The following is a 24,268-nucleotide window of genomic DNA, read 5'->3' on the forward strand; positions in this document are numbered from 1 at the left end:
ATCCATATCCATATCCAAAAGCATATCCACTGACGTGAGAGGCGTAGAATCTGGAAAGAAACCCACAAAAATGGGTAATAATAAAACCGCATAAAATTTTGTTTTGTTTCGGAGTTGCACACACACACACAGACACCCCGATTTCCCCTTCGGAAAACTCGCTCACTGTTGCATGGCAATCGCAGAGATTGGTAATATATCTTGCATTATATATGATACTCTACAAGCAGGGTATTCTGGTATGTTGCCTCCAAAAATGCCGCATGTGTACATGACTTAATAAAGAGTATTACAAAGTACCTTGGAGTTATAAATAGGAAACATCATTTGAGGTATATGAATATCTTTTCCAATTTGTAATTATTTTCTTAACATCGTAGGATACCAAACTATTCGGCTAGTTTCAACTTTCTTTCCCATTTGTTCCACACTGAATTCAGCATTATTTTTGATTGTTTTGTTGCTGGCACATTTTCGGTTAATTCGATTTCAATTTGGCTAATAATTCTGTAACTAATGCCGCCGCCAGGCCAATCAAATTGAGATTATCTTCTGGACGGGATGATGTTTGATTTTCCCTGCGAATTTCATTTCATTTCCGTTCGTTCAACTCGGGTTACAGATGCATGTTGTATATAAATCACAAGTCGATCGCATTGATTGCCAGACGCTAATTATTTGTGGTATCATTTATTTGTGCAATTAGCGATTGCTTTAATTAGCAACGCTATTGCTCATTTCAAAGGAGTTCCTCTAAAACTGAGCCAAGTCCAAGCCAAAAACCAAGAAACAGCTAAAGAAAGAAAGTGAAATTTCTGGGGGAACTTGTTTGCTCCAGAGAGGCGCGTCCCCTCCCCTCCCCTCCCATCCTTTTGCTTTTGCTTTCGTTTGCCCAGACTCCAGACTCTTTGTATATACTTAAATATATATATATGTGTATATACGTAGTATGCATGGATGCGGTCAACAACCGAGTGGCGGTTGCAACTTTCCACCAATGTCGATTATTAAGGCAACCGTTTACATACGACATTTTCGCTGCATTTTCATCTTTTCCATGTTTTCCATCGCCTCGAACGGGTTTCCCACCCATCGGTGTGGCTCTATGCCGAGTTGTATGCTTGTCGCCAATCGTAATTGGCCATTTGTCCAAGTGCTGCCAGCCCCCGATCGATTTGGCCAAGACCTGCACGCATTTGGTCATTAGCAGAGCGCAGAAAGCCAAAGTCGCCGAGGGAGAGCCATAAATCCACCAAGTTCATTGATGTTCGGCGTTTGGCGGCTGGGAAAATCTCGTTAATCCGTACGCACAAAGTCCATTACAGACAATTAGTTAACTGGGCAACAAAAATTCAATTATTCATTATTTTCAGTTGTCAAACTCTCATTCAAACTGGTAGTTTTTAAAGTTATTTAAATTTAAATATGATTAGGCAAAAATGTAATGTATATTAAGAATTGTATTGCTGAATATAAATAACTAGATAAATTTAAAGCGCGCACTAGCTGGAATATAAAACCACCAAATGGCATAAAGCTTTCGAAACTAGAGCAGTCTTCATCAGATTTCCTCAGTTTTTCCAACTCAAAGCTCTTGAGCACTTGGTTCAGTTCAAAGTGAAGGGTATTCTGCATATTCATATTTGCATTCATGTTTGCCAGCCTGTTGACTCATTTGCAGTCGCCACTCGAAGGCAGGGCATTCACCGAACTTCTCCTCTTGCGCTTTTTTCTCCAAGGGGCGGCTAGGTGTTAGGGGGCGTGGCAGGAGGGCAGGCGGGAGGCGTAATGGAATGGACCACGACCTGTCACAACTTGGGTGAGTCTTCAGGTGAGCGGACGGGCGCTGATGTCTCGTCTTGTTTGAACATTTGTTGTCGGCTGATTGTTGGACAAATGTTTGTTTCTCGGACTTTTGCCATGGCTTACTTTCACGGACGAACTTCATTTGAATCGCATGAATGAGTGATTGAATAAACTCAGATTTGCATATGAATGACACGGGAGTTTCGCAGAAAGAGACGGACATATATAGATAGAAAGAGTGAAGTACACGCAGAGCTTTTGTAAGGGCCACTTAAGCTTCCAAATGAAATTTTTATATCCAAGATTTCTTGGATCTTAGACACTAGCTTAAATTCTTTATCAAATTTTTAAATATTCTTAGCTAGAATGAGTTTATACCACATCAATTTCTCTGATTTACTGAGTCCAACGATCTTTCGTGCGACCTTTTGAATACCACAAAAATTCTTAATATATCAACGCTCATCAAAAGCTCAAGAGTTTAGCACATGGACTTTTGCTTTCTAATTTTGCTCTTCCACCATTTTTCCTCTGCCAAAATCACACACGAAAGTGAAAACTTGTGTTTCGATTCTCGGCCGTTCGAAAATTTGAATTTGAATTGACGGATGGGGCAAGACATACTTGTATTTAGGTGCCATGTGAGATCTTCGATCTTTGATGAACTGAACCGATTCGACGGATGGATGAAACCGAACCGTTTACCGTTAGATCAAAGTCTAGCGGACGTTCTGCTTTTGATTGGCAAAACCCGAAAAGTAAAACAAAGGGGCGAAAGTAAAAGTATGCAAGTTGTGATCGCAAAGTTCGTATATCGTAAGTCAAAGAATTTTGCGTCGAAAAATGAATGCACCGTAAAGTAATAAATTCTTGTGCATTAATTGTTATAAACAACAAGTACTTCTTGATTCTTACATTAAGGCATTATGTCCTTCTTAATATCAAACATGCATCCTGTCATGTGTTGTTTGTCTATAGGTTAAACTGAGGTAAACTCTGTTAAATTCCACTTAACCCAATTTCGCATATATAAACTCCCCCCGATTTTCCATATTGCGCAATTACCTAAATATTCGTAAGTCCGTATAGCAGTAGCAGGCACATTTTATTTTCTTCATTCGTTTTTATTGCCCCACCACAGTGCTATTAAAGCCTTTGTGGTTGCGAGTGGTGCTTTATGGTGTTTTATGTTCATTTCCCATACGCCGAGTGGGCCACACAGTTACCCACCAAACTGTTTTCCAGCGCCCAGAAGAAATTATTTTCCTTTTTATGGTTTTACCCTTCAAAATCAGTGGAGCATTTGCTAGCTGATGATTTCAGCTCTTTTCAAATTGCTTACACTCGTACTTCGAATACTACGCAGATTAATAGTTTTCCAAGTTAAGAGTGGGTCAGTAAAAATGGAAATATTCTTGGGAAATATTTGAAAAGACTTCATTTGATTTGGCATCAGAATTATTTCAGTATTTTCAGTAAGCTCTTTGACACAATGGCCAATGATAGCTACATTTTTATTGCACCAGGAAGTTAAATTATAATATGAATACAACAAAGTGTTTGACTGCTGCTTAGCTTAAATACTTGTAAACAAATTGACGCGTAATCTAAAACATTTTCACTAACGTGGAATCTCTTATCCCGAGAGAAATCTGTGAAACAATATTATTTAATTTCCTGTGGGGACAATCCAATTCTTACGAGCCAACGAATTCGAACGGTTCTTGCTTTGTTATACTTGTATTTATGATAATTTACAAACTTAAAAACACAAATCCAAACACACACGCCTTGCGCAATTCTAGCGCCAAATGCCCACGGGCAATGTGAGCCAAGAGTAAATACAATAAATATATTATCGATATGACTGGGGATGTATGTCACACCACTTTGATGGTCTGAATGGATGGGATTTGGACAGCCTTCGGCCAGATGTGAATTTGAATTTGAATGGCAAGCGACAAATACGTGAAATGCGGATGGACCTCCATTATAATGTGCTCAGTTATATTATATTATTTGCATTATAACTACGACTACGCCGAACCCTCAATAGCAGCCTTTCTAAGTCATTCAATGGCTCTCATCTCTGGCGTTTTCATTTTCATTGCCCTTTTTGGGTCACATGGCCCAAAGGGAAAGATATTACGCAGAGTTTGAGTTTGAGTTTGAGTTTGAGGTTGAGGTTGAGGTTGAGCACTAGACCTACAAGTTTTTACTTTTACAGCAGCTGAAAGTCACGTAATATTCGTATGACACCCGCAGCCTGAGCGCCATTGAACCAGAAATCGAGGCAACTCTTTACGCCGTCTGCACACGCTTTTCATGAGTCACACAGGTGGAAAAGCCGGGTGGAAAAATGGCAAAAATGGGAAAAATGCGGGGGAAGCGCGCAGGTGGAGTTGCTCAATTGCCACTCAAGAAGCTGCAGGCCAGCCCCCAATTCATTTATATTCGCCACGCCTGAGTTGAGCCCATTCTAGGGGCACAAACTCTATGTAGTGGGTGTATAAAGTATATAGCATAATTGATATTTGGCATGCCTCGCGTACGAAGAGCACTTTGCGTGGAAAATGCTTAGAAGGCAATGAGAACTAAACACCAGGCGGATGTTTTGCAACTTAATTGCATATTTTCCATGGAAATTAGCTAAACTTCGATCGAGGCAAATGGGAATTAACTGCAATTAACTGCAAATAATTTGGAGTTTAAATAATAATACGATCGCAAACGTATATCACAAAATACAAAGAAACAAGTAAATACTTATGTATTAAATATATACAAAAATTAATTGTAAATATGATTACTTAGCACCATGAACATTTTATTTATAACTGTAGGATTAAGTATATCACACTATCCTTATTATTTCAAGAACGGATAAATACTGAAAACGTTTTTAAGAATGGTACATGGGAACATGTATTTCATTAGTTCTTGAGCTCAAGTGTATTGTTTGGTGGACCTATGAATACTGTACATGTTTCCCATATCTGTACTAAAAAGGGCTATTTCACTGCCGCAATTGTTGGCTAATTTGGCCAATACAATGCCAATGGCCCGATGCTGTCAATTAGCCGAGAATAGAACTGTGAACTCGAATGGCTGAATGCCCAGCAACAGCGGCGATAATTCCAGCAACTATGGAGTTTAGTTAATATTACTATGCAGGCCGATGTTGTTGTTTCTGTTGTTGTTGACGCGTGCGCAGCCGAGTGAAGCGACGCCGGCGTCGACGCCGGCAGAGGGTTGCCCCAGAGCAGAGTTGACATGGCAGTGAGCGTGAAAAATAAATAAATAATACAATCAGAGGGGCAGCAAAGCCGCGACTCTTCAATGTTGAGCAAGCGTTGAACGTGCACAGCGAGAAAATGCGGGCTTGAGTCTGGCTAAATTCTAAAACTTAAATTTTTGGTCTCAGCCAGCAAAATGCTGAAAATTAACGTAAAATATTGAATGTTTAAGTACGAATAAACAAATTGGAAATCATATGCTGTAAAATAAGTTTAGGTTAAGTAAGTTTAAGAAATAGACAGTTAGTGGAATAGCTTTGCAATTTTACACGTTGTCGTAATGGTGACACTCGAAATAAATTACTAAGATAATAAGCAATAAAATGCCTAGATGTCAGAGAGGTTCTCATTTATTATAAAGGTAATTGGTATTACTTTTTTATTGAAAAATATATATATTGTGTACTTTAAATTGTAAATGTTGCAGTTGCTTAAAAAAAGTTTGAGAAATTCCAATAATTAGAAAATTGATTGATTTAAGTATAATGAATATATAAGTATAGTATAAGTATAATGAAATATCGGGCATTGGCCCTATTTTCGTTGCGTGTAGCTGCGGCAACAGTGGCAAACAAAGCGGCACCAACAACACAGCCCATAATCACAATTACAATAGCAAAAACATAACATCGGCAATAACAATACCAATAGCAATAATAGCAATAACAATAACAGAAAAGAGCAGCAACAGCAAACTCTTAATCATGAGTGGCGTTTGGCTGGCAGCGCAGCCGGCGCAGCGTTTTTGCATAGGCATCCGATCCGACTGCGGATTTTGAGTTTGTATCTTTTTTGGCCAGCGAACATTTGCGTCGCCGGCGTCACGGAGCGCGGACGCGACAAACGCGACATTGCCGAGCGGAAACCGGAAAGCGAGCGGGTTCTCGGAAAATCAGAAACAGAACGGAATCAGTGAAAAAACAAGTCAACAGGGAGTCCGGGAGTCAGGGGTTAGAACTTTCGGGGTGGGAATACGTGCACTTGTATAGAACCAAAAGACCACAACCACAAGAGCAACCAGCCACGCAACGAATCCAATGGCCAGTTGTGCGCCGGTGATCGTGTGGAACGGTGCTCAGTTTACGGCCAGCAGCAGGGAGCTGGAGCAGCTGCGTCGCGATTACGGTCTGGATGCGCGGATGTTGGAGGCGACACTGGTGCCGCGATACAAACGCCACAAGCCGCAGGCAGCGGCACGCAATGATCACGTGCGCGTGACCAAGGAGCAGCAATCGGATTGGATACTCAAGCAGGATCGCAGCACCAACGTCAGCCAGGTGAACTTCCATCCCTGGGCGGGCGCCCACTTCGACTTGGTGCCCTGGCGCCGCACGCGATCCGCCTTGGATTTGACAGCAGTGGAGGACTACAATCACGGCCTGATCGATCCCAAATCGCTGAAGGGCCTGGAGAAATTGGAGCTGCGACAGCAGCGCAGGAGGCTGCAGCGCGCCAGGTCCACGCACCAGGGCCTCCGGAGATTGGTGCGCGTCCGCCTGATCTTCTCCATCGAGCTGCGGCACAAGCGGATGGAGGTGCTCCGGAAAAGTGCTCTGCCCGTCCGGGTGTTCGAGCAGCGGTTCGCCCTCTCCGAAAACGAGAGCGCCGCCTACGAGCGCATCCTGCTGGACGCCAGTGCGGGAGTGGACCAGCACGTGGGCTACTTTAGCAGGAGGCAAGTGCTGCCATCCAGCCGCGAGTCCAACGAGGAGTTGGTCGTGGATTTTGCCAGCGAAACGGAGGCGGATGAGAAGGCCGATGAGCAGCCGGAAAAGGAGGAGGAGGCCCAATATGCCACAATAGCTCCGGCGGAAAAGGGAGGCAGTGCGGCAGTGCCCGCCAAGGAATCCAGCCAGGTGCCATGTGTCAAGTGCCGCGAGATTGCCATCAAATTGAGGTAAAAGAAATCGCCATGAAAATAAACAAAACGGCAAACCAGAACACAAATTAGCCACAAAAATAGACGAGCGCCCAGATCAATTAGCTACAGTAACGTGTCGATAAAAACTACACATGCAGTGTACGAATGATTTTAAAATAATTTGGGAGTGCTAGAAATATAAGTATATTGGCTACCTTTTTGTTAAGTGCTACAACAAATATTTGTCATGAGTGCGATCTTTGAAAAAGCAATGGCAATTCATATTATTATTTAATGAGTCTGTTGCCTCGACGAAATCAGTGATAGGTACATGATTTATAGTTTTTACCCATGGGATTATGTGCGAACTCTTGGATCGAAAGCAGCATTCAAATTTCCCACCAGCTTTCCGGCTTTCCCATTCCACAAAAACCAATGATCTCCATGAGTATAATTTCTTAAATGATTATTTTCTTCCGTTCTCAGTTCTTCCACTTTTTTCGAGCTTTGACTATCCCCTTCCTCTCCAATACATATTTACCTAGATATTTACGAGTAAGCAGTGACTGATATATAATAGAAACATACCTCAAAATCCGTAGGTTATTATCTATTTGTATTATTTCATACTCACTAAGAGCAGCTTGCCTTGAAAGGCTTTAATTTCGCTTTTTAAGTTGCAGTATTAACCGCATGGATGCGTTTGCCATACTCATTAATATCTTAGCTAAAAATTTGTTTTGTATAGGAGCATTGAGCATTGAGCAAATACATGTTTCAAATAGCTGCACGAATATATAAATAAATTGTTTTACCTCAAAAATTAGTGTTTACGTTACTTTCTGTTCACCCGAATTATATCACAAACCAGAGATCAGATGAAGCCAAAAAACGGTGGGCACCTCTTAACACCCTTAAAGATCATAATTTTCTTAACCCCCTTTGCACTTCAGTTGACCAACTGGCCTGCATGCTGTTGCCAAATCGCTTATTTCACTTTTTTCTTTCCCAGCTAAACGTTTGTGGGTTTTGTCGGATTTGTTAGACTTGTTGGCTGTGTGGTTTTCATGGGTTTGGTGGCACCTGCCCTGTTTTGTTGACACCTGCTACCGGCCCGCTTCCATTTTTCATTTGCCATTTGCTGTGCGGCGATGCCAGCGTTGATGCAATAAACTGGAAGAAAGTGTCGTCTTCGCGGCTTTCTGTTTCTTCTCGTTGCCACAAGTGGAAAGCAGCGGCAAACGACCAACGACAAACGAGATTCAACCACAAATGCCCGGTATTTTCGCATTTTAATGCTGGCGGCGCTGCTTCTCAGCATTCAATTAATATGTCGCCGTGTGTATTGTTTCTCTTAGCATTATCATTATGATTGTGACTGTTTGATTGTTTGTTTGTTTGTTTGTGCCGCGGAAACGGCAATCAGGTGAGTCAGCAGCAGACTTGACCTGGTTTAGTGATTCGGAAAAGGGCACCCAGTGAATCCAAGTGCAGCCCCAGATGCGCAAACAGATGCCTTCAAAATTAATTACCATCACTTCTCCCGGCCAATTAATTAATTAAAAGTCGCGCTTAAATGTCTGTCAAACAAACAATTTAAGAACAATGAACATTTTTCTTGGCGATACCAAACATGAGACTAGTTTCGCCACAAAAGTGAACATTAGATGTTGGTAACCAGAAAAGTGTAAAATGCGTTTCAAGGATATTTTTAAAATTTATTTTAAGTTCGTGTCTGAAGTCTTCAGCTTAGTCCGTAAGTTTGTGTCATGAGTCATTTGTTTGGCGCACAGAAAAGTGTACCGCAATTGGTGATACAAAGCAAGCTTAAAAGTATGCAATATTTTCTTCACCAACTGACTTCGCAGTCAACTTATAAAGTTGTTTTTTAGTTATTCTTTTAGTCATTAAGGCTTTTTCTGGCAAATTAAAACTAATCGAACTTCCTTCTTTCCTGCAGAACCATAAACGATTATGCGCTCAACTCGAATCTGCACCTAAGCCACAGCAACAAACTGAACAATCTGCCCAGCAACAAGCTCCTCCACAGCAACCAAAGCCACAGCAGCAGCATCAATCCGAGCACAAGGATGCACTCCCACCAGCTAGATTCCTACCTGGGCGGCGTGGGCGGAGTGGGCGGCATGATGGATCTGGGCGGCATGGGCCAAGTGGGCCAGATGCACCATCCGGGGAGCGTTTCCGGCAGCGAAAGACCCAACGGAGGAGCTCTGGCCCTTCACTATGCCGCCGCGCGTGGTTGCCTCGATTGCGTCCAACTGCTGGTCGCCGCATCCGTGGATATTTGGTAAGTGGATGAGCACCTGTCCCCAAGGAGTCGACTGCACGACGACCAGAAGTTGCATCGCGATTTTAGTGCGGGGTGAAAGCCTTTCACCAGCTGTTCTTTGTCTTTATGTGTCGGGGAAATCGCTAGACGATCAATGGCTCCGCTTAGTGTTTTATTTTTCCCCCATTTGTCTGCATTTCCATTTGATGCGGTTTCTTTCCATTTTGCTGCGACAATTATTCTCATTAGGGGTTTCTTATCTGATTCGATTAGTATACTCGTATGCGCCGAAATAAGTGACTTTCTAGCTGTGGCAATCGTAGCATTCAATCCATTTCTTCCATCCGTATACTGTGAGTATTTAAATGCTTTAAAAGAAGATTAAGATTATGAATTTATAAATATATATTTTTAAAAAATTAATAATTGGTAATCAACTGATTTTCTTAAACTAAATTGATTATTTGGTTGGTATGAAGAGTTTTGCAAGTATTTCGTGGTCCAATGTGCTCCATTTATTGCATAAATCTGATAATTATTTAAATGAAAGCATTCAAGCGCATTAAGCCTCTGTAACGATCTGATTATCATAAGCTGAACGTCGATTTGAGAACTTATTACGAATTTTCTACCTGGAGAGCTGGGAGCAGGCAATTAAATGCACTAATTAAAACTTATTAGCTCATCCAACAAAGTAGAAAGAATGAAGGCGAGTGGGGAAGAACTGGGAAAGACAAGGAAAACCTGGCGAATATCTTGGAAAACTTGGAAAAACTACCCGCCAAGTGGGTTAGCGATCCGTGGCCAGTGTTTGATTCACCTAAATTCCTGTGCCCCAACAGCAGCACGCGTCCAAAGCTGATTCATTTAATTGGGAAGTGGGAATGGGAGTCCAACTGGCCAAGGCGAGCCAGCCAAGCGAGATGCACTCCATCTTCTGCACTCCTTGGCCCCCCGAGTCGCCTACGAGCCCATGCCATTCCATCCCATCCCCCCAAGCCATCCAAGCCATCCAAGCCATCCAATCCAATCGAGTCCAGGCCAGGTTTGGTTCTATCGTGTGCTATTTTCAATTGGAGTCAAACTGGAAAGCTCACAGCCTCACAAAGCACCGTTGCAACGAGTTTTCCTCACTCGCCACGAAGTGGAGCAACTCCGCACTGACTGTCCAAGGAATCAGATTTGGATTCAGAATCACAGGCGGAATCGGAGTCAGAATCAGTGCCACTGCACGATCCCCACTTCCCTCGATCCTCCCCAGCTAAATTCATATTTGCAAAGCGCCAAGGCAGATCAATTGGCATGACAACTGACACAGCGACACAGAAAAGAGCGAGAGATGAGAATCTAGAAAAATTATTCAGGTTTGATTTAATAAAATCTCTATAAGGTATTTTTTCAATAATATTTAAGGCTAGCAACGTTGGGCCTTTAAAACTGCCCATTTATCACAAGATATTATCTCAATAATCGCCCCACATTCAGCTTAGCACATGAGTTTCAGCACACGTAAAATTAGTAAATACAAATCTTAGTTACAACCTATCAAGCTACCCTCGTCACAAACCGTTTGATAGTTTTGCGTACAGAGACAACTCGATGCAAACAGCTGGTGTTTCTTGTATTAATACTGTAAAGAAGAAAGCGAGGGCAGTTCTATGACTTTTTTGTAGAGAATAACACAAAAGTAAAACTTAAATGCAGCGTTAAATTTATTTAACAATTTTAGAGAAGTGTTTTTGTGTGCTTTGCATGTCAAAAATATTTTAAAATGCCTTTCACAAAAAAGTCCCATGGGAAGCATATTCATTTTGAAGGCTTTGGAATATGAGGGTGTGAAATATTTTTGCTAAATTTTTTAAGGAACCTTACCTACTTCCGGGTGACATCTGTAGAACTGTCGATCCGCCCTCGCCACTGGCCATTTGATAATAATGCGTATGGCGACAGCTCGATGTCGAGCTACCTGGCTTGTCCCCGACATGCCCCTCCGCCCCAGAAGAAGAGCAAGCCGAAGAAGATGAAGAAGTGGAGGGAGCAGCACCACCAACACCACCATCACCACCATCACCACCATCACCACCAGTGGTTCGCGGTGGCCACTCGATGACGCTTGGCGTTCGGTGGTGCTGGCTATTCGCGTTTGGCTAGTCGAGGCGAACGGTGCTTTCGTCCGTGGGTCTTGTATCGCATCGGTCTTATATGGCATCATAGCTTATATATTTCCAGCAAATATATAAAGTTATAGTTGGTGTTAAAGTCGTTACCGTTTACCAGCGACCGTTATGCAGCAGCAGCAACATGCGGCCACGGAATGAATTTGAATTTTGATTTCAATGGTGGTTTTAGTGCGGTTTCGTTGTGAAGCTCGATGCAGCAGCGCGGCCACGCCCCCGCGACTGTCCGTTGGTCAGCCAGCAGCAGCATCAGCAGCAGCAGCAGCAGCAGCAACAGCAGCAACAGCAACAGCAACAGCAGCAGCAACGGCAGACAAAATTTCGCGCTTCAAAGTATCGCAAATGCAGTTAACGAATCGGAACGCGAATTAATTAACAGTTTCAGTGTACCAAAGAACTGCAAGACACAACAGCAGCTAAAGCAACAGCAACAGCAACATCATCATCTTCACCCCGCAAACAGTAGCCACAACATTTGGCTTAATGCCCAAGCCAGCAGCAACATCCGCAGCAGCAGCAGCCGCAGCAACCGCAACCATGAAAAGGTAGCCACGGCTGCTTTTGGCCAACATTCAGTTGCCACTAATCGATTGGCCAAGGCAGCGAGCAAATCAATTGGCCACCGGGACGCCAAGGATGCCAAGCCAATCCAATACGTTTTTTTTGCAAGTGTGTTTGAGTGCGGAATTAAATGCTCTACAATATATGCGTTCAGTTTCGAGTGCTTGTGCTTGGTCTCAGAAATTTAAATATTCACTTGCTAAGTGGACTGTGTTTAATGATCACTTAATACACCCATGAACACAAAAAAACGCTCATTAATATTTGGATATAATTATATTATGGATAGAATAACAATTTATTAAAATTAGAAGGCCCAAAGAAATTATTCAAGCTCACTGGAAATTAAAACATATTAAATACAGTAAGCTGGACTGTGATTAATCATCTCGCTCGCCAATTTATGCCCATATGAAACTAGAAGCTATACCAACAAATACTTGGTGAGAAAACATCATGTAGTTCATGAGAGGAGAGTTTAAAATAGTATAGAATAGAACATTAAAGATCAAAGTATTTATATGTGGCTTATAGTTGCCGAAAAAAGCCGTTTGCATACCTTTCCTAGGATGAGTAGAATTATACCTTATAGAAGCTCTTAAAAGAAGCCAGAAAACATGGAAAAGAGTTAACTGTTGGGGAATTAAAGCGCGAAGCGGCAATTACTGCCCACATTTGCAGGCGAAATCACTTGAATGTATCCACTAATCGCTGCGTAATACAAACTTCGGCTTTGTATCTCTGTATCCGTATCTGTATCTGCATCTGTATCTTCGCATCTCTTCAGCTCCCTGGGGTCTATTTGTGTCACTCGCATGTCTTTCATTCTGCATTCTCTCAGCGATGGGCAATCGACGAGTCTGGATTGTGGATCGCCAATTGTTGATCGTCCATCATTGGATTCGAGCACGCAAATGTTCAATTAAATAAACGAGTCTATAACTGTCAACTGGCATTTCTAACGAGGCTCCTGCTTCGCCTCAATTATTTCGCTCTTAAATTCCACTTGCTGCCTCGGCCCCCAGACACATTAAATAAATTAAAAAATAATTATTAAATTGCAAATAGTGAGAAATAAGACAGGGGGCCAAGCACAAAAAAACAGCAAAGAGGAAAAATTGGCAATATATAGATACATACACATACAGTGTAGCTATTTTCACCTACTGAAGAAGCCACAACGCGCGAAAAATAAATGGCTGCATGGAGTGGATAAAGATGAAAAATCAACTTTAATTGGTTTACAATTCATTTCTAAGCGAGAAAAGCTGGAAAATGTAACAAGTAGTCCGAAGTCGGACGAAGAAAGCTAACTCCGCCGCCGTGCGCAATATCCATGAAGTCGTAAGCCAGTTGACTAAGTGAACAGATACCAGTATCCGTACCCATATACCCATCATCTTCGCCTCCGACGCCTCCGAATCTTCTGGAGCTCAGGGGGCGAAAGCACAGTGGGAGAGCACCATGGTAAAAGGGATAGTTACAAAAAACTATTTCAAAGTGTATATATTTAAACAGCTAAATGGGAGAACTGCTGGAAATTCTACGCTCTTTTCAGAATTGGTTAGAGCCCTCTTTTGAATCCATGAAGTTCTGCTGCCCGATTTATTGCTCCGAATAGTGTTAGCAACTAAATGATGCCCAAGCTGGCTAACGATTTTTCTGCCTGTTAGGCAATTGGAAAATTAGGTAGTTGGAAAAGCCTGGCCTGTAATTTTGGCGCTGGCCAAGCTGGCGTGATCACAGTGATCAGTGGCCATTATAATTCTCCCGTTGGATGAGGCACTCCCACTCTTGCCCCACTGTGGCATGAGGAAAGCCAACTAAACGGTAACACCAGCAACTCCAGCAACTCCAGCAACATCTACACGAATGGCAGACGCCAAGACAAGTGCAGACTTTAGACTGGGAGTCAGGCGTAACTACTCGCGGAGAGAAACCTCCTCCCCCCGATGGTTGCTGTGTTTGTTTCGCTTTTAGGCGTTAATTTCACCTAAAAAGCTATATAGATGTGAGGCAAGAAGCATAAGTCTGTCGAGCAGATCGAGCATCGAGGGTTTAATCACAGCCCAGACATCGCAGCGAGCTGTCGGAATAATGGCGACTTTCGGTTTCAGCAGGTGCATATGTGGTCCATAAAGAAATTGTACGAATTAAGTGGAAAACAAAAGACTGCAGCCGAAAACTTGCTATGCAAATCGGGGCATTTAGGTGATTTTTCCTAAACCAGTTCCATAAATCGAACTCATTTTTTTTCCCGTGCCTGTGCGTGTGCATTTGAGTGTGTTTGTGTAACGGTACAAGGAAAATCAAAGCTACACGAAAACCGGAAAACATACAAAGTCCAGTGACAAACGAAAGTGAAAATTAAAATTTCGAACGTGAACGGTAAGCCCAGCGAATAAATTAAATAAATTAAAAATTCAGTAAATACACCAACGCACCAAGCGCACTGCCAATTCGAACCCATCAAAATAAAAATAAAAATCAATACAAATATATATATATGTTAGAAGCAAAGGACCCACTCAAACACACACCACCCCAGTCACCCGACCACCAAGTCCAGTCCACTTCCTCATCGTCACCATCCTCCTCCTCCTCCGCCAGCTACTTCTCCACGATCAACGTTAAGAAGGGCCTCCTGGGCCGCATGACCACAAGTCTGACCTCCTACCGCCGCAGCAAGCAGAAGTCCAAGTCGAACAATGACATCCACACCATCATTGCCACCGAGGTGGTGACGGCGGCCATTCTGAGCAGCAGTGTCCACAGCAGCAGCACAGGATCGGAGCTCGAGGACGGCGGCCAGGGCAGCACCAGCCCCATCGAGGAGCCACCTGCCCAGGATCGCAGCAGCGAGGAGCCGGACCAGCAGCATCCGCACGCCAAGGATCCGCCGGCCCAAACGGAGATGAACCACCACCCGCACTCGCACCTCCAACGCAAGTCCGCCGTGGAGGTGGTGCGTCAGCAGATGGACCACGACGTCGACCAGGACTCCAACGAGGACGACGAGGCCACGCCCATGATGAGCGGCGTGGGGCGCAAGGAGCAGAACAACCGACGCAGCGTCGTTAGGTGCGAAATCACTGAGAGAAACACTGATCACCTTGGGTTTGCTTCTAAGCCAATTGGGGCGGTCCCACGAAAAGGAAACCCTTTACTTATTACCCTTTACCTTTAGCAATATAAGTCTGGGGCTAAATTGTATTATTAATTGCATTCTCGTTTGTCTTGGCTTAGATCAATAGTAATTTATAAACCGTTAAGAAAGTTTTCATTTACTTTCGAATTCCGTTTTCATGGTTGTCTAAAATGACTCATGAACTGAATTCATGCATGCCACTGATTTTATTTAAATATTTACACTAAACAAAGCGCTTAATTGGTTTAATGCCTTTAAACTAATGGTCGCAAAGAGAGCCACCGACTTTGACATAATCTCGAAATCTGTTACCCAATTCCGATCAATGGCAGTCCACATTTGATAGGATTATTGTGCGCTGAAACCCGTGACAAATCGGTGCATAACTTTTCCCACACATTCTCCGGAGATTACCATTTCCATTGGCGGTGGAGTTGATTAATCTCTGCCTGCCAGCTGCCTGCCACCTCTCTTTGTAATCGATCGATCGATGATGTTCCGCAATAAAAACGAGTGGAAAACCGGTCAAAGAAGAGGAAAATGCTGCGTAGAGATTTTCCAGTGACCCAGTGCGTTTCTATCGATTAACTGCAGTTATACTATATGCGAGCGCACTTTTAGCTATTTCGGTGCAACTTTTTGGTCATTAGGCCCCTATAATATGCCCCCTATGCCACCTAATTGGATGTCGAGTAATGAGTTGTTTTTCCGCCGGATTGCAGCGCCAATACGCAAATGGACAACGATGTCACGCCCGTTTACCTGGCGGCGCAGGAGGGCCACTTGGAGGTGCTCAAGTTTCTGGTGCTCGAGGCCGGCGGCTCTTTGTACGTCCGTGCACGCGATGGCATGGCACCGATCCATGCCGCTTCACAAATGGGCTGCTTGGATTGCCTCAAATGGATGGTGAGTAGCTGGGGTGCTCCGCTTTAAATTCGGCCTTTTAATCCGCAGTCTGCGAGCCGCAGGCTGCCAACTTGGCTGGCCATCTTGGCCAACTGCAGCAGGCAATGCGGGTCAATTGCAGAGCTGAGTGCATTGCCAAAAAATGCATGTTGCACTAGCAGTGGACTAAAACGAACCAAATTAGAAAGGGCTGCATTTTATATTATATTTTATATTATCATCCGAGCTGTAAGGCGGCATAAATGAGTCCTGTAAAGTATCTAATGATCTGCTAAACAAAAATGCATAAATTAAATGTATAAACGACTGCATCAATATCAATTTCAAATTCATTTCCAATGGTACCCTTGTGTACATTCTAGTTTACTCTTTGATTCAGTTGACTATTCTATCGCAAAGGGAACATCAACCCATTCATTTTGCTCAGTGTGGCGGTGAACCCGTTTCTTTTTGCTGATCTCTGTGGGTCCTGTTTTCAATACTTTTAACGGGGTTCTCGAGTGGGATTCCCGGCCAGTTTGTCGCCAGGCCAGTGCCATTTATCAATCGGGGAATGCGTCCGATGGAGGAGGAAGCCAGTTGCCAAGTAGTCAAGTATCCAAGTGGACAAGTAGCCAAGTGGACAAGAGACCAAGGAGCGGAGAGAGTGGCTTATGCAAAGCCACATCTTTCAGCGCTGACAATGGCCTCCCAATGACCAGAATGCATTTTCAAGATCAACGCCATCGGCAGTGGAAAACCGCCTTTCTAAATTGAACTAAATAGTTTCCATTATAGCCGCAACGCCTGGCGGCTGGCAAACCACTTTCCACATACGCAGCCTGTGAGATACTTAGCCGCCGAAAGACATTGAGTTGATTTAGTGGACAAGGAGTCGGCATTTGGATGGACAGCGCGGAGTGAATAGCTCAACATCTCGTCCAGACATCGTGCTTTTAAATGGATTAGCTGTAATAAACATGGCCGGAATGACAGTTGTGCTTCCAACTAAAGAGACATTGATGCACCGTTCAGCTTGGGGCGGTTTTTCAGTTTATAAACATTCTAATATTTGATGCATTCATTTTATTGATTTGCTCTCCCCTTTTTCCCATCAAAGGTCCAGGATCAGGGGGTGGATCCCAATTTGCGGGATGGCGATGGCGCCACGCCCTTGCACTTTGCCGCCTCCCGGGGTCATCTCTCCGTAGTCCGCTGGCTGCTCAATCATGGCGCCAAATTATCCCTGGATAAGTATGGCAAGTCGCCCATCAACGATGCGGCAGAGAATCAGCAGGTTGAGGTGGGTACTTAATCTTAGGTAATCTCACATGTTACGTGTAAGTATTAATGCCTGTCTTATTTTACTGTCCAGTGCCTTAACGTCTTGGTGCAGCACGGCACTTCGGTGGACTACAATGGCAAAAGCAGCTCACAGCGGCACAAGTCGCAGCAGCAACTGCACCACCAGCAGCAGCAGCAGCAGCAACAGCAACAGCAGCAGCAACACCTGAGCAGCAGCTGCAACTCGAACTCGAACTCCTCGAAGCAGACGAGTCGCAGCAATACGATCAAGTCCAAGTCCTCCTCGACTTTGAGCTCCGACGTGGAGCCATTCTACTTGCATCCACCGGCCATAGCAGGCGGAGCAGGAGGATCGGGCATGGGCTTGGGCATGGGGATGGGCATGGGCATGGGTATGGGCATGGGCATGGGCATGGGTATGGGCATGAGCATGGGCATGGGCATGGGCATCTCGCGGAAGAACAGCGATGCCTTGTACTCGCAGCAATCGAGGAGTTCCTCCGAGAAGTTGTACAATGGCTCGTCCTCCTTGGGCGGCAATCCGGGTGGCAACACTTCGGTAGGCGGAGGCGGCGGCCTTGGAGGAGGAGGTGGAGGCGGAGGTGGCGGTGGCGGTGGGGGCGGTGGAGCCCTGCTGCCCAACGATGGACTGTATGTGAACCCCATGCGGAATGGTGGCCTGTACAACACACCCTCGCCGAATGGCAGCATCTCCGGGGAGTCGTTCTTCCTGCACGATCCGCAGGACATCATCTACAATCGGGTGCGGGATCTGTTCGTGGACTCCGATTGCAGCAGCAGTGTGAAGCAGCATGGCAAGAGCCACGCCCACCAGCTGCTGCAGTCGAAGGCGGGCAACGCCATGACCATCCAGGCGGACGTCCACTCCAGCTCCAGCGGAGCGGGCAGTGGCTCCGACGAGTCCGTCTCCATCTCGTCCAGCTTCAACTCGCCCAAGCAGCAGCCGCAGCTGCGCAGCCAGAGCTTCAATCGCCACGGCAGCAGCAGCAACATCAGCAACATCAGCGCCAGCGGCAACATCAAGAGCAACAACTACAAGCCGCACAAGGGCATGCCCAACATTCAGAATGGCGGCGGGGATCACGACTACGAGGACATCTACCTGGTGCGCGAGGAGTCGCGCAAGCAGCACCAGCAGCAGCACCAGCAGCAGCACCAGTTGCAGCAGCAACAGCAGCAGCAGCACCAGTTGCAGCAGCAACAGCAGCAGCAGCTGCAGCACAAATACAACGTGGGACGCTCCCGGTCGCGGGACAGTGGCTCCCATTCGCGATCGGCCAGCGCCAGTTCCACCAGGAGCACGGACATTGTGCTGCAGTACAGCAACCACGTAAGTCTGCCACTTATTTATTTGATGTTGCAACACAGGCGCCAAAGTGTCCAAAAGTATGCAACAAAGCAGTTGAAAACCTTGCAGTGTGTGCATTATATATCCCTTGATCCTTATATTATGTCCCTCTGATTCCGCAGCACTTGAACAACAAGCGCAACATGAACAACAACAGCAACTTGAACAACAGCAGCAGCAACATCGCACTGGGCAGCAACAACAACAGCAGCCTGCTGAATCGCAATAAGTCGCATTCGATCATTGGACTGCACAGCAGCAAATACGAGTCCTCGCTGAAGGACAACTACAGCGCGAAGAACGTGAATCTGAAGAACCAGCTCCTCAACGGCGGCATCAAGAGCGATACCTACGAAAGTGTCTGTCCGCCGGAGGATGTGGCCGAGCGCACCAAGCAGACCCACAAGAACTCCATGATCCGCAACAATCTGGCGGATGCCCCGAGCAGCAACAACAGCAACAACAACAACAACAGCGGCAGCGGCAGCAGCAACAACATCAGCAACATGGGCAACATGAACGGCGGCAATCAGGGCAGCAGGAATCTGAAGCGGGTCTCCTCGGCGCCACCAATGCAAAATCTGGCCGTGGGTGAGTGCAGAAAACTTGCAAAAAATAACTAATAAAATTTATAGATATAATTTGTAAATTAACAAACTCATAAATGGTACTTATGGAGAACTACATTGCTTAAATGTATTAATACTAGAATGCTGCCCTCGCTTGAGCCATTCATTTAGTATCATCTGCGTTCTCGAGCAGCAAACTCTTTGGAAAATATCCTAAAGACCCTCCTCTAATCCACCAGCCAATGGACCACCTCCACCACCACTGCCTCCACCTTTGAGGGCGCCAGTGCAGCAGCAGCGCAACAACTGGGGCGCCGCCGAGCAGCCGAACAGCATGACTGGCAACAACGGCATCTACAAGAAGAATGTCTTCGGACCGAACCAGGCTCCAGCCAGTGCCAATGGAGCAGGCGGCGCAGCTCCTCCTCCAGTTCCAGCGCCCAATCCCGTGGCCACTGAAGCGGTCGACTCGGATTCGGGACTCGAAGTGGTCGAGGAGCCGAGCTTGAGGCCATCGGAACTGGTGCGCGGCAACCACAATCGCACCATGTCCACCATATCGGGTGAGTTCTACCTGATTCTAGCTATACTACATGTATGATATGGGCAGTTTTCACCAATCAATCAAAGCAGTTAGAGGGCAAAACTCAAATGATGTGCGTAGTTTACTTTGAGATTGTGGGATCTCATCCTTGACTTCATCCCACCAAGAAGCTGATATGGCATTCGCCTTGCTCAATCGTTGATTGAGTGATTGAGTGACTGCGTAAAGTTCCTCAGCCGCTTGCCAGGTCTTTGAACCCCTTGCTTTTCGTGGGGGTTCCGCATCGTCGATGGCTTGTGACCACTGTCCACTTGCCCGGCTTGATTGATCAATTAGGGGAAATTCGCCAGTCATGTTCGGCTGATGGGGGAAAATGGCTGTGAAGTGCCCTGCAGTGGAAAAAAGACTGAAACGAGTTGTCCGAGGAGAACCTGATCTCCAGCGGCAGTCGCAGGCCGTCGATTGGATGGGATAATGGTTACATCTTGATTGAAGTGTGGGCTTTCGGGTAGAGTGATCAAAGCCATACAAATAATGTCGTCAATTTGGAAGGTATTACGATTGATTAGGGGATTACCGCACGGCAAACCATTTCTCCTTATTTAAACAAATTCAGTTTCGGTTTTGCTTCCACTATTTGATCGTCACCTATGACTTAGCGATTTCCTTGCTAATTAGCTAAAAATCCAAGTGTGTAGCTGCTTTCCTAGTCGATTTGCAAAAGCCCGCAGACAATAACCCGCATTATCACACAGTAAATATCGGCTCTTAACTTAATTGCAAAAAAAGGCGTAGCTACGCAAGCAAAAAACAACTGAAAAATGCGAATAATACCTGCCATGTTTGACATGTGTTGGCTCCGATTTTCCATTTGTTAATTGCCCATTATGTCCGATGGGGCAGGAGAAATGGAGAGAGGCTTTAATTGAGCCAACGTTCACACGATAAGGCGGCAAAGATCCGTGGAAAATGTGGCCAAAACAAAGAAGTGGAAGTTGGGCTCCAGCTGGAAAAGTGAAAAAGTGGAAGTGCCAGCGATGAAAACAATCCCAGTCATGAGATGTAAGCTACACTCGGCGAAATGCCTTGGCGCCTTTCGTTTGCAAACTCATCACGAAATGCAGTATATTAAAGATTGTTAAAACGCTCAAGAACAATATCTCCTTTTTAGAATACATTTGCACACTATTGGGAAATCTTTGTTATCTTTGGATACCAAAAGTGGCTCCATAATACATCAAAGTTGCCCAAATTTTCTTCGAGTGTCAATTGTCATTGGGTTAGAGGCCTTCAAAGTGGACATTTGGGGTCCCCGATTCGCGATGAGGAAGCAGTTTGCCACAAGTCGCGAATGTCCCACACAACAATTGGCTACCGACGAGCCACCAGCCGCACCACCCGCACCACCGCCCACACGAGCCCACTTGCCACGCCCACTGCGGCTCCTGGCAATCGGATGTTCGTGGATGTTCGCATCTGGCAACTGCGCAACTTTTACCCACGAAAGTGAACGTGTTTCCTCTGCGGAGCGGCCTCTCTCGTGTCTCCAATGCGATCCGTCGTCATGGTCTTGGGTGAATAACTTTGGCGATGGCTTGAACCCAGTTCAGGCTGCCAACGGAGCTCGCCCAGGCAACATCGTCAACCTCGAGTGGAGAGCCGCGACTTTCCGGCCGTCCATACTGTGTTCAACATTCTGATAATGTGCTCTGTGCTCTGACTGAAAATAGCCAACAGAATGAATATGCTGGGCTCGGTTAAGATGCACAAGAATCCGCGCCGCAATTACTTCACGCTCAGCTTCCATCGCTTCGATATTTTCCGGTGTAAGTGCTGCCAAAGGAGTCGCTGCTATAAATAATCCCCGAGCTCGTGAAGTGTATTAATTTAAGTTTTTAGTGAAATATATGTGTGCCCTACTGCAGTTCTGTTAAGTGCTTTTCAAATTACATGGCCTTAAAAGCAATGCTGCAACACTTGACGGTTGACAACGAGCTAGTAATTTGTATGAAGCGATTGTTTTTACGGTGCAACACGTACCTTTTCCAGCCAACTTAAACTTGTTCGTATTGGTTGTGCATCATTCGAAGCTAGTAGTGTGCACAAAACTCGGTTTCATCATACTCAAATTTAAATAAAATTTAATTTTAATATAGCCCTTTGATGTGGTTAGCCCACAGTTACATGAATAAGTAACGTGAACATACTGTATTCTTGAATACCTATATTCCCCATGCTTAACATTATATTTTATGTTTGATCCTAAGTACTATCCAACAGCAATATAATTGAAGTTTAACATTACCTACCAAATAATAATGTCTAAACAATGATACTGTGCCAACGAAAATAGTCAGCTCCTAAGCTAATTTTGTTTGCACTGCGCAAGCCAAACCACTCAAGTCAATTTGAAAACTGATGCCATGAAGATCAGGCATTGCACTCGTAAAACTGCAAGTAAACCGCACTGGACATCAACTCCAATTTCGAATTTCACCGCGAACTTGACAAGTACAAGCCGCTTTTTGCTCCGCACAAATTGAAGGATAAAATGTGTGGGGACATGTGGAAAAATGTGCATTTCGTTGGCTCGCTGCAGTTGTTTTTTCAAATCGAATGAATAAATGCAATGCAAACTGGCTGGACTCGATTGCGAGTGGTTTTGGCCAAAAGATATCGTCTCGGCAAAACCACGTAATGATCGCCGTGGAAACGGGTTACCAAAGCCCGTGAAAGTTGGGGACCCGATGCCATCGGGCTTAGATGGTGTTTGGCCAATTAACCGGCTGCCTGGAAATTGAATGCAGTGAGCAGCGGTGACTTCCATGGAAACGGCAGCTAATTCAATTTTGATGGGTATGCTCCCACGCAGACGTCGGCGGGTAACCCATTCTTCCGTGTCTGCGGATATTAATCCGGCTATTGATGAGATTTCCCAGGAAGCGCAGCGAGCTTTCCTCCAAACTTGCGCTCGATCAGGGAAACAATAAGGAAAGACATTGGACTGGGCCACTCGAATGTTTTTCCCACAATTATGCTTACTCGCTTCGGCAACCCAATCTCTAAATCTCTAAACCATGTTCTACCCAATCAGGTGTGGACTTTTAGCCACGTTCGCTTATCTCCTGCAGACTTTTCTTATCTCGAACACCCTCGAGTTGGCCCTTATCGCCAGACATTTTGCTCTGCTCCTTGGTCCGGCCCATCCACTAGATACCCGATTACATGTGCCTGTAACTGCGAAGAATGCCATTTAGCTATCATCGCCAATCAGCTTCGTTATCACGCATAAGTATGCCCAAAATAATTAAAATATGAAGTTAGAGTTAAGCCAGCTGACACGATGAAATAAAATAGATAAATAGATATATCAGTAGATAATACAACGCATAATTATGGAATGACTACTACAGTTCCACAAATGAGCTGTAATTTGAAATTATTTGCATTCCCAGATGCGCTGCATCCCATTGCCACCCAAAAGTAATTTATTTGATTCACTTGTGCGAGTGCTCGTGTTTTTATATGCAACTGGGTTGCAGCTCCAACTCCGTCTCCTCGCGAATCTCCGTCTGGTGAAAGGCGCCTACGCAGCGATCCATTGTGGTTGCGCCTTTCGTAGTTTCATAGTTTCGTAGTTAGCTGTAGTTTATTTGCTGGCTGCTCAAGCTAGCATGACCAGAGTCAGACTGCTGATAACTGCTAACCCACAAACTCATAAATAAATTGGTTCAATTCCAGCGAACAAGAAAGCCAAGCTGCTCAGTGCCAGCGCCACGAATGGTAGCTCCATTGCCGCCAGTTCGGAGGAGTCCCAGTCCCGAGCCGGAGGAGCTGCCCACGCTGCAGCCAATGGTTCTGCGGCCAGTGCCCACTTCTATGGCTACGCGGAGGGCCCCAAAAACCAGAGGAGCAATGGCAATGGCAATGGCAATGGAGGCGGCAACTATCCCAGCCATCCCAATCAGCCGCACTACGCGACGGGCCAGCCGCACCAGTACACGCCCAGCCTGTACGGAGGCGGCTCCTCCGCCGAGGATCACTACGAGCTCACCCAGCAGCAGCAGCAGATCTACGGGGAAACCCACTTGGCCGGCGGACAGCGGACGGGCGGGCCCAATCTGGTCAACAAGCAGCTGGTGCTGCCTTTTGTGCCGCCCAGTTTTCCCAATAAATCACAAGACGGCGTCACGCATCTCATCAAGCCGTCCGAGTATCTCAAGAGCATCAGCATCGACAAGCGTTCGTGTCCATCCTCCGCCCGGTGAGTAGTGGTTATCCCCATCCTCCATCCTCCGACTTTCAATTAGCACATGGCAGCCGATTTGATTTAATTTGGCTGAACATCTCGTGCAGCGGCTTTTATAATTAGTATCGGCGGTACAGTTGCCTCGCCTCAATTAGCCAAAATCCGAAAAAAGCACATATAAAATAAGATACATGGCTGCAAAGACGCT

At 45.3% G+C, this 24,268-nt stretch overlaps 1 protein-coding gene across 9 annotated transcripts in view; it reads left to right on the plus strand.

The window, feature by feature from the left end:
* Window positions 1–24,268, plus strand: part of LOC6550199 (espin) — a 45,655-nt gene that overhangs the window by 18,871 nt on the left and 2,516 nt on the right. For 2 of the 9 annotated variants that reach the window (XM_001977519.3, XM_026982510.1), the window contains 7 exons: window positions 8,924–9,271; window positions 15,862–16,045; window positions 17,145–17,327; window positions 17,400–18,680; window positions 18,821–19,289; window positions 19,507–19,830; window positions 23,553–24,075. In XM_001977519.3, coding sequence (XP_001977555.2) covers window positions 8,924–9,271; window positions 15,862–16,045; window positions 17,145–17,327; window positions 17,400–18,680; window positions 18,821–19,289; window positions 19,507–19,830; window positions 23,553–24,075 — 3,312 coding nt within the window. Of the gene's footprint in view, window positions 1–5,912; window positions 7,000–8,923; window positions 9,272–11,711; window positions 11,976–14,002; window positions 15,073–15,861; window positions 16,046–17,144; window positions 17,328–17,399; window positions 18,681–18,820; window positions 19,290–19,506; window positions 19,831–21,409; window positions 21,638–23,552; window positions 24,076–24,268 lie in introns of those variants that run through there. The other 7 variants (XM_015155625.2, XM_015155624.2, XM_026982507.1 and 4 more) reach the window with 7 other exon arrangements.

Source organism: Drosophila erecta, unplaced genomic scaffold (assembly GCF_003286155.1).
Source record: "Drosophila erecta strain 14021-0224.00,06,07 unplaced genomic scaffold, DereRS2 tig00000126-arrow-pilon, whole genome shotgun sequence".
NCBI lineage: Eukaryota > Metazoa > Arthropoda > Insecta > Diptera > Drosophilidae > Drosophila > Drosophila erecta.